This window comes from Marmota marmota, unplaced genomic scaffold (genome assembly GCF_001458135.2).
Source record: "Marmota marmota marmota unplaced genomic scaffold, marMar, whole genome shotgun sequence".
NCBI lineage: Eukaryota > Metazoa > Chordata > Mammalia > Rodentia > Sciuridae > Marmota > Marmota marmota.
The window spans coordinates 28563498-28579340 of record NW_026000026.1 but is presented as its reverse complement, the minus strand read 5'-3'; the positions used below and the strand labels follow the sequence as shown (position 1 = coordinate 28579340).

The 15843-nt window shown below is 35.9% G+C and overlaps 1 protein-coding gene across 4 annotated transcripts in view; it reads right to left on the bottom strand.

The window, feature by feature from the left end:
* Ptpra (protein tyrosine phosphatase receptor type A) overlaps nt 1-15843 on the bottom strand; it is a 122849-nt gene that overhangs the window by 75760 nt on the left and 31246 nt on the right. For 2 of the 4 annotated variants that reach the window (XM_015482281.2, XM_048811212.1), the window contains 2 exons: nt 12836-12967; nt 8703-8776 (listed from right to left, as the gene is read on the bottom strand). The exons of 1 other annotated variant lie outside the window; for it this stretch is intronic. In XM_015482281.2, coding sequence (XP_015337767.1) covers nt 8703-8729 — 27 coding nt within the window. In that variant the 5' untranslated portion in view covers nt 8730-8776; nt 12836-12967. Of the gene's footprint in view, nt 1-8702; nt 8777-12835; nt 12968-15843 lie in introns of those variants that run through there. One more of the 4 variants, XM_015482273.2, reaches the window with a different exon arrangement.

The following is a 15843-nucleotide window of genomic DNA, read 5'->3' as shown; positions in this document are numbered from 1 at the left end:
ACAAAAACTCAACTACGTGCTGTTTACAGGAGATATTTTAAAACATAAAAATATAGAAATGATAAAAAATAAAGATAGTTTAATAAAATCATCCATGAAGACACTACTATGACTGATGTCAAAATCTGACAAGGCGTAACAACAACAACCAAAAAAAACTAATTTTAAAATCTCCAGCAAAGAAAATGCAGCATGTTATAATCATACTACAAAATGACCAAGTAAGGTAAACTTCAGAAATTTAACCACAGTCTATTAATAGGAAAATATTAATAAAGAGTCTCACAAAAACAATTCAAAATATGCCAGGCTGAGGCAAGAGGATTGCAAGTTCAAGCCATCCTTGGCAACTTAGTGAGACCCTTTTTCCAAAAGAAAGGATTGGGGATATAGCTCAGTGGTAAAGCACCTCTGGGTTCAACTGACAGTACCACTTCAAAAAAAAAAAAAAAAACACTACACGATTACCCTAACAAATATTATAAAAATTCTTGATTTTTTTTTGTGTAAAATTCATTCATGGGGGGGATACATTTACTGAGCATTTTCTATGTACTAAGCCCTGTTCTTGGTACTAGAAATGAAATAATAAATCTAACTGAATCCCTAACTTCATGTAACTTACATCCTACTAGCATTAAACAAATTACCTCACAAATGTGACAAGGAAAGAGAATTACAGGACTCTAAGAGCCTATGTAACAATTTTTTTTTTTTTTAACCTAGTCAGGGAGCTCAGCCAAGGCCTCCCTTAGGCACCAACCCTTGAGCTAAGATGTAGAAGATGAACAGGAGTCAGGTAGTCAGGGAACTTCTTTTTAGTCAGGGGCCACAGAGAGGGTAGAAGCCACTGAAAGAAGTCATTGTGTCTGGAGCACAAAGAGTGAACAGGAACATGGTGCCAGGCGAGGCTGGAGATGTATACAGAGCAGGACCACACAAGAATTTTTCTTCTTTTCCAAGGATTAAGAAGCCTTTGAAGAATGTAAATCCCTGTATTTTGGAATGAACACTTTAGCTAAGTAGAGAGGGCAGAGTAGCAATGTGGGCAGCACTACTAGATGATTAGGTGGATACAAGTAGGAAGATATTTATGAGATAAGCTGCAAGAACTTGATAGTGGACTTGCTCATGTGGTAGAAGAGGTAGGTGTGAGATGCTACTCTTTCTGGGTTTCTGGTTTAACAAGAAGGCGCCATTCAATGAGTAAGGGAACAGAGGAAACGAAACAGGTTTGTGAAGGAAAGCTCTCAGGGAAAAAGCATATAGGTTAAAAAAAAAAAAAACAACTAATGAAACTGAGTATAAACTTCATAATTTAAAACTGCAAAGAGGCTTTACCATTCGGGAAAGATGGATTAAGAATATTCTATTACTCCCATATACAACCAAAAACCATGAATAAAATTTATGAAACAACTCAAGGATTATGAAAGGTAGAAAAAAGAAAGGACTGGCTAGGAGCCACAGGACACAAAGACCAATGAAACAAGAAGTTCCCTATCTCTTGTTTTATTTCATTTGACTTCTAATACGTCCTAGCTTCAACTTTCAAAAAGTCCACACCTGAAAACGTGAATAAGCACAAAAAAGAAAGTGGCAAGAAAAGTCTGTTTTTTCTCTAGACAAAAGACTAAGAAAGGGGCAGCACAGACGGGCAAAACCATTTTGACCATTCTTGCCCTATTTCAGACACACAGGAAAAAAAAGAGGCTCCCCACCACCACACCACCATCAGGCACTGTGGGGCAGAATTGTTGCAATCATGTAGCATCTGTGGAGAACATGGATGGAGCTGTCTTCCACCTCAAAGCTAGAAAAACAAGAGAGAACCAACTCCAGCACAACCATACTCAAGAGAGAATTATGGTGAGGAGGGAGCTAGAGAAATGAACTTTTAAAATCTGTGTACTAAATCCTCCTTCAGAGAAAGGAATGGCAGGGGTGACTAGATGGAAAATAGGGGACTTTTACTGCAGTGAAATTATTCTGTAAGATACTACAATGGTGGGTATATGTAATTATACACTAGTCCAAACTGGTAGAATGTAGAACAAAAATAATAAAATCTGACATAAACTGTGGCCTTTAGTTAGTAATCATCTATCAACACTGGATGACTAATGGAAAAAAAAAAAAAAACCTACCACATGAGCTGAGTGCAGTGGCACAGGAGACTGAGGCAGGAGAATCATAAGTTCAAAGCCAGCCTCAGCAACTTAGTGAGGCCCCAAGCAATTTAGTGTGACCCTGTCTCAGAATAAAAAATAAAAAAGGGCTGGGAATGTTGCTCAGTGGTTGAACCTCTCTGGGTTCAATCCCCTGTACCCACCCTCCCCCAAAAAAATCTACTACACAAATGCAAAGAGGGGATGTAGGGATATGGAACAGAAGTGAGGTTATATATGGGAACTCTCTGTACTTTTCAATTTTTCCATACACCTAAAACTGCTTTTTTAAAAGTCTATTAATTTTCAAAAAATGGATGAAGATATAGCATTCAAACACTAATCTAAGATGAGCTGACATAGTTATATTATTATGTGACATTCTTCAGAGCAAGGAATATTATCAAGGACAAAGAAACAATACATAATGATAAAAGGGTCAATTAGGGGCTGGGGATGTGGCTCAAGCGGTAGTGCGCTCGCCTGGCGTGTGTGCGGCCCGGGTTCGATCCTCAGCACCACATACAAACAAAGATGTTGTGTCCCCCGAAAACTACAAAATATATATTAAAAAATTCTCTCCCTCTCTCTCTTTAAAAAAAAAAAGGGGGGGGTCAATTCACTAAGAAGACTTAAAAATTCCAAATTTGTATGCATGAAAGTACAGAGTTACAAAACATGTGAAGCAAAACCTGACAGAATTAAAAAAAGAAACAAACCAACAATTGTGATTGGGAGTTCAATAACTCTTTTTTTAGTAATGGACAGAACCACTAGACAGAAAATCTGTAAGGATACAGGACAAATGAACACCATCAACCAATAAGATCTAACCCACAGCAGGCTATACGTTCTTTTCAAGTGCTCATGGAACATGTACCAAACATAGACAACATACTGGCTCATAAAATAAATCTTTGTAATTTGAAAAGAAGACATTTCAGGGCTGGGCTATTGCTTAGTGATGAGGCATCTGTCTTGCATGCACAAGGCATTGTGTTCGATTCCTAGTATTGCAAAACAAAAAACCAAAAAAAAAAAAAAAGAAAGAAAGAAAGAAAAAGATGTATTTCAGTATTAATATCACAGGCATTAAAAGAAGAAGAGGTGGGCTGGGGATGTGGCTCAAGCAGTAACACACTCGCCTGGCATGCGTGGGGCGCTGGGTTCGATCCTCAGCACCACATAAAAATAAAGATGTTGTGTCCACCGAAAACTAAAAAATAAATATTAAAAAAAATTATCTCTCTCTCTCAAAGAGGAGGAGGAGGAGGAGNCTAGCATGTGCAAGGCCCTGGGTTCGATCCTTAGCACCACATATAAATAAAGGTATTGGGTGCAACTACAACTAAAAAATAAATAAGGGAGGGAGGAAGGAAGGAAGGAATAGATCAGTGGTAGAGCATCCCTGGTCCAATCTCCAGCACTCTAAAAAACAACAACAAAAACAGAAACCTCTCATACAGAAATCCAACAACTTAAACAAAATAGACTAATTCTTTGAAAATCACAACTTCTAAAATCCAAAATTCCTATGAGTTTTAAAAGAAATGCTTCAACTCCTGTAAAATAAGTCATCAGGCCCAGATGGCTTTACTGGCAAATTCTACCCAACTCTACATAATCTCTTCCAAAAAACAGAAGGGAACATTTCCCAATTATTATTTTTTAAAAAACAGTTTATTCTGATAACAAAACCAAACAGTAAACTACAGACCAATTTCCCTCTTGAAACAGACACAAAAATCCTCAGCACATTACCAAAGGAAATACTAGAATAGGTAAAAAGACAACACAGCATGCCAAGTGGGATTTATCTCAAGAATGCAAAACTGATTCAATTTAAAAAAAAAAAAAAAAAATCAAGGGGCTGAGGTTGTGGCTCAGCGGTAGAGCGCTCACCTAGCACTTGCAAGGCCCTGGGTTCAATCCTCAGCACCACATAAAAACAAATAAACAAAATAAAGGTTAAAAAAAATCTCTTTTAAAAAAATCAATACAAACAAATAAAGAAAAAGCCCCATATAATCATATCAATCTATGCAAAAAGGCATTTGGTACATTGGGGCTGGGGTTGTGGCTCAGTTGTAGAGCGCTTGCCTGGCATGTGCGAGGCCCTGGGTTTGATCCTCAGCAACACATAAAAATAAATAAATAAAAAGCCTGGCTGCCCTTAAAAAAAAAAAGAAAGGCATTTGGTACAAACATCCATTCACAAAAATAAAGTATTATAAAATCCCAAAATCCTCAGTAAAGTAGAAATAGAAGAAAAAATAAATCTTCTACCTGACAAAAGGCATCTACAAAAACCCCACAAATCTGAATATTTTACCCTTAAAATTGTGAACATGACCAGGATGTTCATTTTCACCACTCCTATTTGATAGAGTACCAGAAGTCCTCACCAGTACAATATGGCAAGATAAGGGAATAAAGTTTCTACAGATTACAAGTATTTTCATGTTCTAGCAATGACCAATCAAAAACAATATCATTTATAATCACTCCCCAAAATAGGAAATACATAGGTATAAATATAATAAAACATGGTAACAAATAAAATTAGACCTAAGTAAGTAGAAGGATATATTATGTTCACATTTTAACTATCTATAGATATCAGTTCTCCCCAGGATGATGTTTAGATTTAAAATACAATTGATGTTTATTCAGATACAAATTAATTCTAAAATTTATATGGAAAAACAAAGGGATTAGAATAGCTAAAATGATACTAAAAAGTAGCAAAGTTGGGGCCAGACATGGTGGTGCACACCTGAAATCCCAGCGGCTTGGAAGGTTGAGGCAGGAGAATAGGATCACGAGTTTAAAGTCAGCCTAAGGAAAAGCAAGGTGATAGGCAACTCAGTGAGACCCTGTCTCTAAATAAAATGCAAAATAGGGCTATGGGTGGTCTTTTCAATAAATGGAGCTGGAATAAGTAGACTTCCATAGACAAAGTAAGAATCTTAACAAAAGTCTTATAAATTGTATAAGAATTAACTCAAATTGACCTAAATATAAAACAGAATTATACATTTGTAAACAATATATAAAATTTTAAAAAGCTTTGAGAAAACATAAGGAAAAATCTTTGTGACCCAGGGTTAGACAGTTTTTAGACATCACAATAAACCAAGACCCACATAAACTCATAAATTTACAAATTAAACTTTTATCACTTTTAAAAATCAGGTATGCAAAAAAGATTTTAAGAGAATGAAAAGACATGACACAGACTGGAAGGAAATATTAGCAAAACATGTTTAATGATGAACTTTTACCAATAAAGCATAAATAGGTAGTGTTGTAAATTAGTACAGCCTTATGGAAAACAGTGTGAAGTTTCTTCAAAAAACTGAAAATGCTGGCTGGGCATAGTGTAATCCCAGGGGCTCAGGAGGCTGAAGCAGGAGGATTCTGAGTTCAAAGCCAGCCTCAGCAAAGGGGAGGTGTTAAGCAACTCAGTGAGACACTGTATCTAAATAAAATATAAAACAGGGCTGGGGATGTGGCTTGGCGGTCAAGTGTTCCTCTGTTCAATCCCTGGTACCTCCCCCCCCACCCCATATACACACACATAAAAACTGAAAATGTAACTCACACCCAGTGTTATCCAAACAGGGGAGGAGAGAAAAAAGCTTCAGTTAGAGTCTTGGGTCTCCAGTCTGAAGATTATGGTTTCAGGTTTCTTAGATGGGGACTTCAGAGTCTGTATTTTCTATAGCACTGAACTAGTCCGGCCTTCTTCTGAGTTCCAATTCAACTAACATCCCTCCAATCCCACTCCCAGGAGTCTACCTAAAGTGTCACATTCACCCTGCTCATGGTTTCCACATTAAATAAATTATATATTTCAAAATATTTGGCCTGAAAAGGAAGCCTTTCATAATTTGGTCCCTCTTATGGGCTGAACTACATGTAGACAGCCTAAAAAAAAAGTCCAGATTGGCCTAGAACTCAGTATATGACTAGACCACACTTGAGCTACAGTGGATGGTGTGGACAAGTCTTAAAAGACTAGGTTGTATGATCGTGAACTTGGGGGAAAGTAAGATCCTAATAGACAAACAGACAAAAACAAAAGAAAATTAGAAACTCCAGGGGTAAAAATTGTATAAGAAAGTTATAGTCAAATATGAAATATATAGTATGACTAAAAGCAACTGACAGTTTCAAAAAGAGAATTCACTTTTTAATTTTCTCCTTTCAGTAGCCAAGGGTTCAAATATTAAACCTACAAACAAAGAAATATAAACCCAGAAAACACTGCTTGGCCTCACAATATTGGCTAACTACAATGTGAATACCGCTTAACAGCTTTCAATTTTGAGAGAACTTACGGACAGACCATGAAAGGTTTGTCTGTGTTCAGAGGACAGGATGAAGAGGTTAACAATTTTAACAGGGTAAGTAAGTGGAAACGTGTACGTGAAAGGTACTAATAAACAGCAGAAGAACTAAAAATTATGCAAAATCAAATGGATGGATAATGTGAGGTAAATCCTCATCTTTCATAATGGACAAAACTGTCAAAAGTTAAATCACCATCTTCCATACTAAAGAGGCAAAACTGTTAAGCTAATTTTTCAAAAAGGTTTACACACACACACACACACCAAAAAAAAAAAAAAAACAAAACAGCATAAACACATAATCTAGCATTACAAAGGCCATTAAAAAGTAATAATACTGAGAAGAATATAAAATGCTAAGGCACTGTGGAAAACAGCACAGTGATCCCTCCCAAAACTGCTGGATCAGAGAATTGCCATATGATCCAGCAATTCCATTTCTAAATATATATTCAGAAGGACTGAAATGGAGACTTGCACAGATGTTTGTACACCCATGTTCAGAAAAGCATTAGTCACAAGAGCCAAAAGGTGGAAGCAACCCAAATGTCCATCAATAGATGAACAGATAAAGAAAATGTGATATAAGCAATATAAAAATATTCAACCTTAAAAATCAATGAAATTCTTATAGATGCTACAACATAGATGACTCTTAAAAACACTATGCTGCCAAATACAGTGGTGCACACCTGTAATCCCAGTGGCTAAGGCAGGAAAATTACAAGTTTGAGGTCAGCCTCAGCAACTTGGCAAACCCGTCTCAAAATTAAAAAAATTAAATTAAATTAAATTTAAAAAAGAATCCGGTTGTATTTCAGTAGTTCAATCCCCAATATGAAAGAGAGAGAGAGTACAATTTTTTTTTCTGTGAAGAGAGAGAGAGCACGCATGCCATATGGTAAGCAGTATAAGCCAGACAAAAGGACAGATATTCTGTGACTACGTTTGTTGTTGTTGTTTTTTAATATTTACTTTTTTGTTGTAGTTGGATACAATATCTTTAATTAATTAATTTATTTTTATGTGGTGCTGAGGCTCGAACCCAGGGCTTCGCCCATGCTAGGCAAGCACTCTACCTCTGAGCCACAACTCCAGCCCCTGTGACTACTTTTATATGAGGTACCCAGAGTAGTCAAAACTTATAAGGATAAGAAATAGACTAGTCGTTATCAGAGACTGGAAGACACGAGGAATCAGGAGTTGTAGTTTAATGGGTAGAGAATTTCAGTTAGGGAAATGAATGGATGGTGGTAAATGGCTTCACAACAATGTGAATGTACTTAATTCCAGTAAATAGTACACTTAAAATTTAATACCTAAAATGATAAATTTTATGATAGTATATTCTGTTACAAGAAAATAAAAAATAAATATGTAAATGTACACATTAACATAGAAAATGCTTTCAGTGCAGCAGGGGCTCCCTCATACATATCTCCTTCCACTCTGAACCTCTGGCCAGAGGAGCCATTAACCTGACTTCTATAGTTTAGTTTTACCTGATAAATGAACTACATCTATTTGTATTTGTATGTTTCTGACTTCTTTTCACTCAACATTAGGTCTATGAGATTCAAACACATTATATATTGTTAGTTTTACTCCTTTCAATTGCTAAGTAGAATTCTATTGTATAAACACATTACAATTTATGATCTACTTATGTTTTGGGACATTTATTTCCATTGTTTTCAGCTATTACAAATAAAGCTGCAGTGAATATTTATATATCTTTGTGTGGACATGTTTTCATTTCTCAAGGGCAAATACCTGGGAGTAGAATTCCTGGGTTACTGCATTCATGTATCTTACTATATTAACTTTAGTGAATATTGCCAAACAGTTCTCCAAAGCTGTAGTAATGGTTGACACGCCCAGTAAAACCTGGAGTTCAGCTGTCATCTACCCATAGAAGCTTTAGTTCAATAAGGGCAGGACAGCAGGATATTTATTTTGGTCTTTTTTTCTTTTTTAAGGTCGTGATTCTGATACATGGCCACATTGAGAACATCATCTTGAAGGATTACAATTATGCTTTTAATCATGAAAAAATAAGCTACTTTTACAGCTTGAAAACAAAACAGAGTGGGAAAGAGCCTGGTTTTAAGCCTTTTTTTGTGAGGACATTAACTTGTCTGACAAGGCCTTCCCACAGTTTTGGTTTTATTTTTCTTACCTTAGTTATTTGAACTGCATCATCCATCACCACTCATTGGAATTCCATAAATACCCTTTTTAAAGTTGTGCTACCTGCAACCAAATTGAAAAACAAACAAAAACTTTAGAAATATAAAATGGCCTCTAAGCAACCTAGCAAGACCCTGTCTCCAAATAAAAATTTTAAAAAGGGCCCAGGATGTTGCTCAGTGGTTAAGTGCCTCTGGGTTCAATCCCTGGTATTGGCAGCAGGTGGGAAGGAGATATAAAATAGCCCTATTAGACACCATGGACTATTCCAGGGAAAGGTGTAAACTCTTACAAGATGTCCCACAAAAGTGTGCTTAAAATTCTAGAAGCCACAGAACAAAGCTCCATCTTGGTTCATATCATGAGAATAGGCCTTTCCATGGGAATAGGATGGAACATCATTATCATTCCCTTTTCCCAAAACTTAGGACAATGTCATTACAGCATCATTTATGTACCATGTACCATTAGCTACTCCACCCCACCTCCCACCCCAACCCAGGAGGGGACTTCTGGCAATGTCTCAAGTTAGTTTTGATTGTGATAACTGAAGGCAGGGGGTTGTGCTCTGATATCTAGAGGTCTATGCTGCTAAACATCTTACAAATTACAGGGCAGCCCTCTGTAACAATGAATTTTCTAGCCTCCAAATGTAAACAGGCTGAAAAACTCTGCACTGAATAAAGACCCACTTTCAGGTCTGAGCTCTGCAATTTATTTAGCTCAATGATCCAAGACATATCTATTATCCATATCCTTAGGTTTTTTATTTTCTTGAAGTTTGAATAACATGTTCTTTCCTAATTAATGAGACAGTAAAATAACCAATATTCTAATAAAACCCAATATTTGAGCATATGCAATGGGTCATAGCCCATACTAAGTGTTTTTATATGTTCTACCTCCTTTAATCCTCAAAACAGCCCTACAAGAAATAAATTATTATTACATCCAGTATTCAGTATTCAGATGAATAAGTTGATATACCAAGACTTGCCCAAGGTCACAAAGTGGCAAACGGAAGACAGGAAATTTGAATCCAATCAATCTGATTTCCAGAGCCCTCATTTATTCATTAACTTCTCCCATCATTTTGGATGCAGGATTGAGTTAAGACATCCTTCAATTCAAAGCCCACTAAACACCATATGAGACCACAGATCAGAAATGCAGATGTCATTTTCAGCTTTGAATTAGCCAAGATTAAGAAAATAAAATTCAAGGCTACTGAGGGCCTAATGCTATAGGTCATAATGCTCATATCCTGTACTAACACTGTATATAACCACCCTTTTCAACATGAAAGGTCTTAAGAATGATCTATTTTGTTTCTAAAACTGTTCTGATAAAATAATCCTAAATACCTTGTAAAAAGCCTTATATAAAGATCTCACCACTGTTATTTTTACTAATATGAAAAATTTAGCAACCTACAGAAGGTATATATATAAACCAAATACATGTTGAGATATTATAAACTTTTAAAATGCATGCACAATAACCACAGAATAATCCACATGCTAAAGAGAAAAGGACAGACACAAAATTTTATTTCATGGCAGACACAGATACAACAAACAAATCCCTCTTCAAGAAAGGACATGCTGTCCAGCTGCATGGATGTAGTTAGCTGACAGCTTCCTTCTGTTAGTTTCTGCCTCAGCTTTTAGCAGAGGTCACCCTGTCCTCAAGAATGTCCAATGACTGGGCAATGTGGTGGTACAAGCAACCATCCATTCCAGCCCAGTGGCCTTTCTCTATCAGGCAATCTGGGCAGGCAGAGACTTTGTAAGGTGTGAATTACAGTTTGATGTTTCTCTGCACCCAAACCTGCTTCCTTCCCTCCACCTCAGTGTGCTTTTCTAGGGAACTCTACTGGCACATAATTTTCTTTATTTTTTTTTTTGATTTAGGGTTTGAACCCCGTGGCACTTTACCACCGAGTTACATCCCCAGCCCTTTTTATTTTGAGACAGGGTCTTGTTAAATTGCTTAAGGACTCCTAATTTGCTGAGGCTGGCTTCAAACTTGCACTCCTGCCTCAGCCTCCAGATTGCTGGAATTAGGCATGTGCCACCATGCCCAGCTTTAGCACATCAATTAATAATGTGTACGTGGAAGCTGGGGTTGTGGCTCAGTGGTAGAGTGCTCTCCTGGTATGCATGAGGTTCAATCCTCAGCACCACATAAAAATAAAATAAAGATATTGTATTCACCTAAAACTTATACATATATATATATTTTTTTTTTAAAGAAAAAAAGAACCTGCACATGGATGGAGAAACAAATACTGCCCCTGGGGAGAGAGGAACTCCCAATAAAAAAACAAAATATTACCAATTCAAGTTAGAATTCGGTACTAAGTTTTCCATAATGACCATCTTCTACTTACACATTAAAAAAAAATGAAAGTAAGAGTTTAAACTAGATTTTTCTCTACAGAAATGTTATAATGGCAAGCTAAATTGGTATACTTTGTATACAATGTCCACAAATTCACAGAAGAATGAATATAACCAATCTGCTGATGTTCTTCATAAAAAGCAAATGCCAGGTACTAATACAACTATGGGCTTCACAGACATTTCCTCATTTGTTTAATTAGAAGTTGTACTAGTTTAAATTAAAGGCTTTTAGAAAAGACCATGCAGCCCATTCAGTTAATGCTCCTGTTTTCAGAGATGAGACCAATGCCCCAGAGTGACTGACTGGGTCAGCAAAGAACAGTTGTTAGCTATGTTTCTCACTGCCTGGATCCATTTCTCTTTTCAGATACACTGGTGGTCTATCCAAATGCAGAAAGAACATTAAGTATATAATTCCAAAGAGGCTATAATATTAAGATTATTCCAAAAATTAATTAAAATCTAGCTCCTTCATTCTATGAAAACTGAATGGTAGCATCAGTTATGTTCCTTGAATGCTGACTCCCTGAGCACGTAAAGTTGTATCAAACTAACAGACTTCTCTTTTGAACAAACTACACCCCTAATTCTTCTCCAGTCCAGCTATCACTTTCTCCCACTTTCTTTTCCCTTCACTCTTTTCAATAGTTTACACTTAAGTGCCTTTCTACCTCCACCTCAAACTGCTGCAAAACAACCAAATGGAACTTCAAAATAAAACTTAAAATATAAATATAAATATAAATAAATAAATATATTATATATATCCTAAAATATAAAACTCCATAGATGAGTTAACCACTAGAGAAGACACAGCTGAAGAAAGAATTAATAAACTGGAAAATATGTCTAAAGAACTTATTAAAAATGCTACACAGAGAAAGAAATGTCTTGATCTAGAAAATAACTTAAGGCTAAAACATAAATACCTGAGTTCAAAATGCAAGGACACTTTGTGTTCTCTGACCCTAAATTTCAAATAATCTAAATAAACTCCTCTTAGCAAATTATGAATTATAAGATAGTTTGTTGAACTGAAAAAAAAGCCATTTATGAAAAATTTAAAGCAACATCATATTTAGTGGTGAAATATTAAATCCCACTCCTAAAATCAGAAAAAAGGTGAGAAAAAATTTTAGAAAGAGACATATAAAGCTAGAAAAAGAAGTATTAAAACTATCTTTACTAGAGAATATGATTTTGTACTCAGAAAAATGTTAAAAAATCTATAGCCTGGCAGGATGGCACATGTCTATAATCCCAACTACTCAGAAAGCTGAAGTAGAAGGACCACAAGCTCAAGGCCAGCCTAGGCAACTCAGTGAGAGCCTGCCTCTAAATAAAATAAAATAATGGCTGAAGATAATAGCTCAGTGGTCCAGTGCTTGTCTAACATGTACAAAGTCCTAGATTTAATATATTTTTTCTTTTTATGCATAAGAAAAAATCTTCACAAGCTTGAGATAGTGTATTAATTTTATATGATTGCATAACAAATCACCTTAAGTGTAGAAGTCAGAATTCTAAGCCCAGCAGGGCTGTATTCTCTGCTTAGGGTCTCATAAGGATTAATTAAACATGTCTGCCAGATTTCGTTCATATCACCATTTGGGAAACTCTTCTAAGTTCACATGATTGTGGTAGAATTCAGTTCCTTATAGTTGTGGGACAAAAGTCCCTATGTCTTTGCAACTTTTCAGCCAGGGGCCATTCTTACCATCTAGAGCCACCTGCAATCCTTGACAAGTGGTCTCTTAAAACTTCAAAGTCAGCAAAGAAAAATCTTCCTTTTGTCAAATTCTTCTTATGCTTCAAATTCTTTGACTTCTTCTAACTCTGACCTTTGAACCTATATTTAAAGGATTTATGTGATTAGGTCAGACCCCTCAACATAATCTTCTTTTCAATTAAATCAAAGTCAATTGTTTAGTAGATTATGTCAATGAAACTTCTTCTGTCAGGTAAAATTGCAGTAAAATTCTGTCATATTCACAGGTCCTACCAACACTTATAGAAATTATACAAGGGGCTGGCCTTGTGGTCACTTTAGCATTGTGCCTGACAAAGACAGACAAAAACTTTGAATTAAAAAACACATAATACCATCAATACATGCAATAATTTGAACTTCATCAAAATTACAAACTTCTGCCAAATGCAGAGGTGCACATGTGTGATCCTAGCTGACTCAGAAGGCTGAGGAAAAGGACCCCAGGTTCAAGGCCAGCCTGGGCAATTTAGTGAGATCCTGTTTCAAAAAAAAAAAAAAAGAAAGAAAGAAAGAAAGAAAAGAAAAGAAAAAGAAAGAAAAGAAAAAAGGACTGGGATAGAGCTCAGTGGTAGAGCACTTGCCTACCACATACAAGGCACTGAATTCAATCCCTAGTACCTAGGGGGGTAAAAAAAAAAAAAAAAAAAAAGAACAACAGACCTTTTTCTCTTAGATACCATTAAAAAAAGAAGAAGAAAGGAACAAAGAAAAGGAGCTGGGGAAGTGGCCCAGTGGCACAGTGCTTGTCTAGCTTGTACAAAACCCTGGATTTAATCCTCAGCACAACAGCAACAACAAAAGGCTATACACAGGCTGGATTTGTAATTGTAATACATATATACGATTAATGTATTACATCCCTAATACATCTCTAATACATAAATAACCCTTAAGACTCAAGCAACAAAAACAACTTAACGGCAAGGAGTAGTGACACACACCAGCAATTTGGGAGACAGATCGAAAATTCAATGCCAGCAACTAAGTGAGGCCCTAAGTAACTCAGTGAGACCCTGTCTCAAAATAAAAAATAAAAATGGTGAGGGAGGGATAGAGCCAAAACCAAAACAAACAAACAAAAACTCAACAAGAATGAGCAAACAAACAAAAACTCAACAAGAATGAGCAAATTGAAAGAGACACTCAAAAAAAGCAAACAAAAAATTGCAGTGCGCAATAAACATCATTAAGAAAATGCAAATCAGGGATGGGGGTGTGGCTCAGTGGTAAAACCCTTGCCTAGCACATGCAAAGCCTTGGGTCTGCTCCCCAGTACTGGGCAAAAAAAAAAAAAAAGGAAAAAAAACGAAAATTAAAACCAGAATGAGATAGCACTACACACTTTATAATAGCTAAAAACTAAAAGGCTGGCAATACCAAGTGTTGGTAAATATGTGGAAGAACTGGAACTCATGTGTGTATATGTTAATGGAGATGAATACAGGGTCCCAGCCCCAGGCATGTTAGGCAAGTGTTCTAATATCAAGCTACATTCACCTGGGAACACTTGCATGTTCCTGTTGAGAATGTAAATTACATATACACACATATCCAGGTCTGTTTCTGAACTTTCTGTTCTGTTCCAATTATTTATTTGTTTATTCTAAACAAATGCCAAATCTAACTTTCAAATATATTTTGCTATCTGGAGGATCCAGTGTTAAATATACTTCTCCCCTCTATTGCCTACCAACTATCCTTCTGTTTCAAAATTTCTCAAAATTTTCAACTGTTGGATGTATTCTTTTTTTCTGTACAAGGGACTGAAGCCAAGGGCACTTTACCACTGAGCCAAACTCCCCAGCCCCTTTTTACAGTTTATTTAGAGACAGGGGCTCACTAAGTTGCTGAAGCTGGCTTTGAACTCATGATCCTCCTTCCTCCACCACAACCCAATGCGCTGGGATTACAGGCATGTACAACCATGCCCAGCTGGATATATTCTTCTAAAGGAACTGTTCAGGCAATTTGTTAAGTTCTCAAAAACGTTCACCCCCCCACCCAGGGCTTACAAATTAATGTGCATTAAATCTACAGAATGATTTGGAGAGAATTAACATCTATACAATACCTTTATAATATTTGTATTTTTAAAAATCTCTTATTGAAACTTTAGAATTTTCTTCATACATCTTACATATTTTTTATTAATTTGTGTTCTCTTCTGTCTCTATTAAGTTTTTTTTTTTTTAATTTTTCTACTAGTGTAGCACTTAACAGAATGAATTAAGTTTTATAACAACAGGTCATCCTCTCTTCTTTGCTCTCCTTTATTCACACCTTCCAAAATAGGAAGTTTTTTTAGGGAAAAGAATGTATTTTATTCCCCTTTGTGATTTGAATACCTAGCATGTGCTAATCAATCAACCCTTACCAAATTGAAAAATTCCTTGCTAAGATATGGAAACCTAATACTGAATCTTTAAAGGGGAAACAGGATAAAAGAGAGCTTATTATTTGGTGTACAGAGTAATTCCACTTCTCATTTGTGAATGGCAGTCAACACTTGCTGAGTGCTCCCTATAAATTAGGTGTGTTTTTACATAATGCAGCTTGTACTCTGTACCACAATCCAATGCTAATATTATATCCTATTTTATAGATGAGGAAACTGAGGCACAGAGATGTTAAGCAACTTGCCCAAGGTTACATTCTAAACAAGTAACAGAGATGAGATTTGAACCTAAGCATTCCAGCTTTAGAATCCACAAAATAATTTTATATTCCATTTCATTAGTGGATCGGCTTTAACCAACCAGTTAAAAATCTTCATTGTGTTCAATAAAAGCTCAGCACATCTATAACATGTTGCATTTTAAAAAAGTAATATCCTCAAATTATTATTAGGAGTGTTTTTAAATATTAAAAAGGACTAAATATTTGTTGTTCTAATATAGATCTTCCTATTTAGAAAAACAACTTTAGTTAAATCATTAAAGTCTTACCTAGCAACC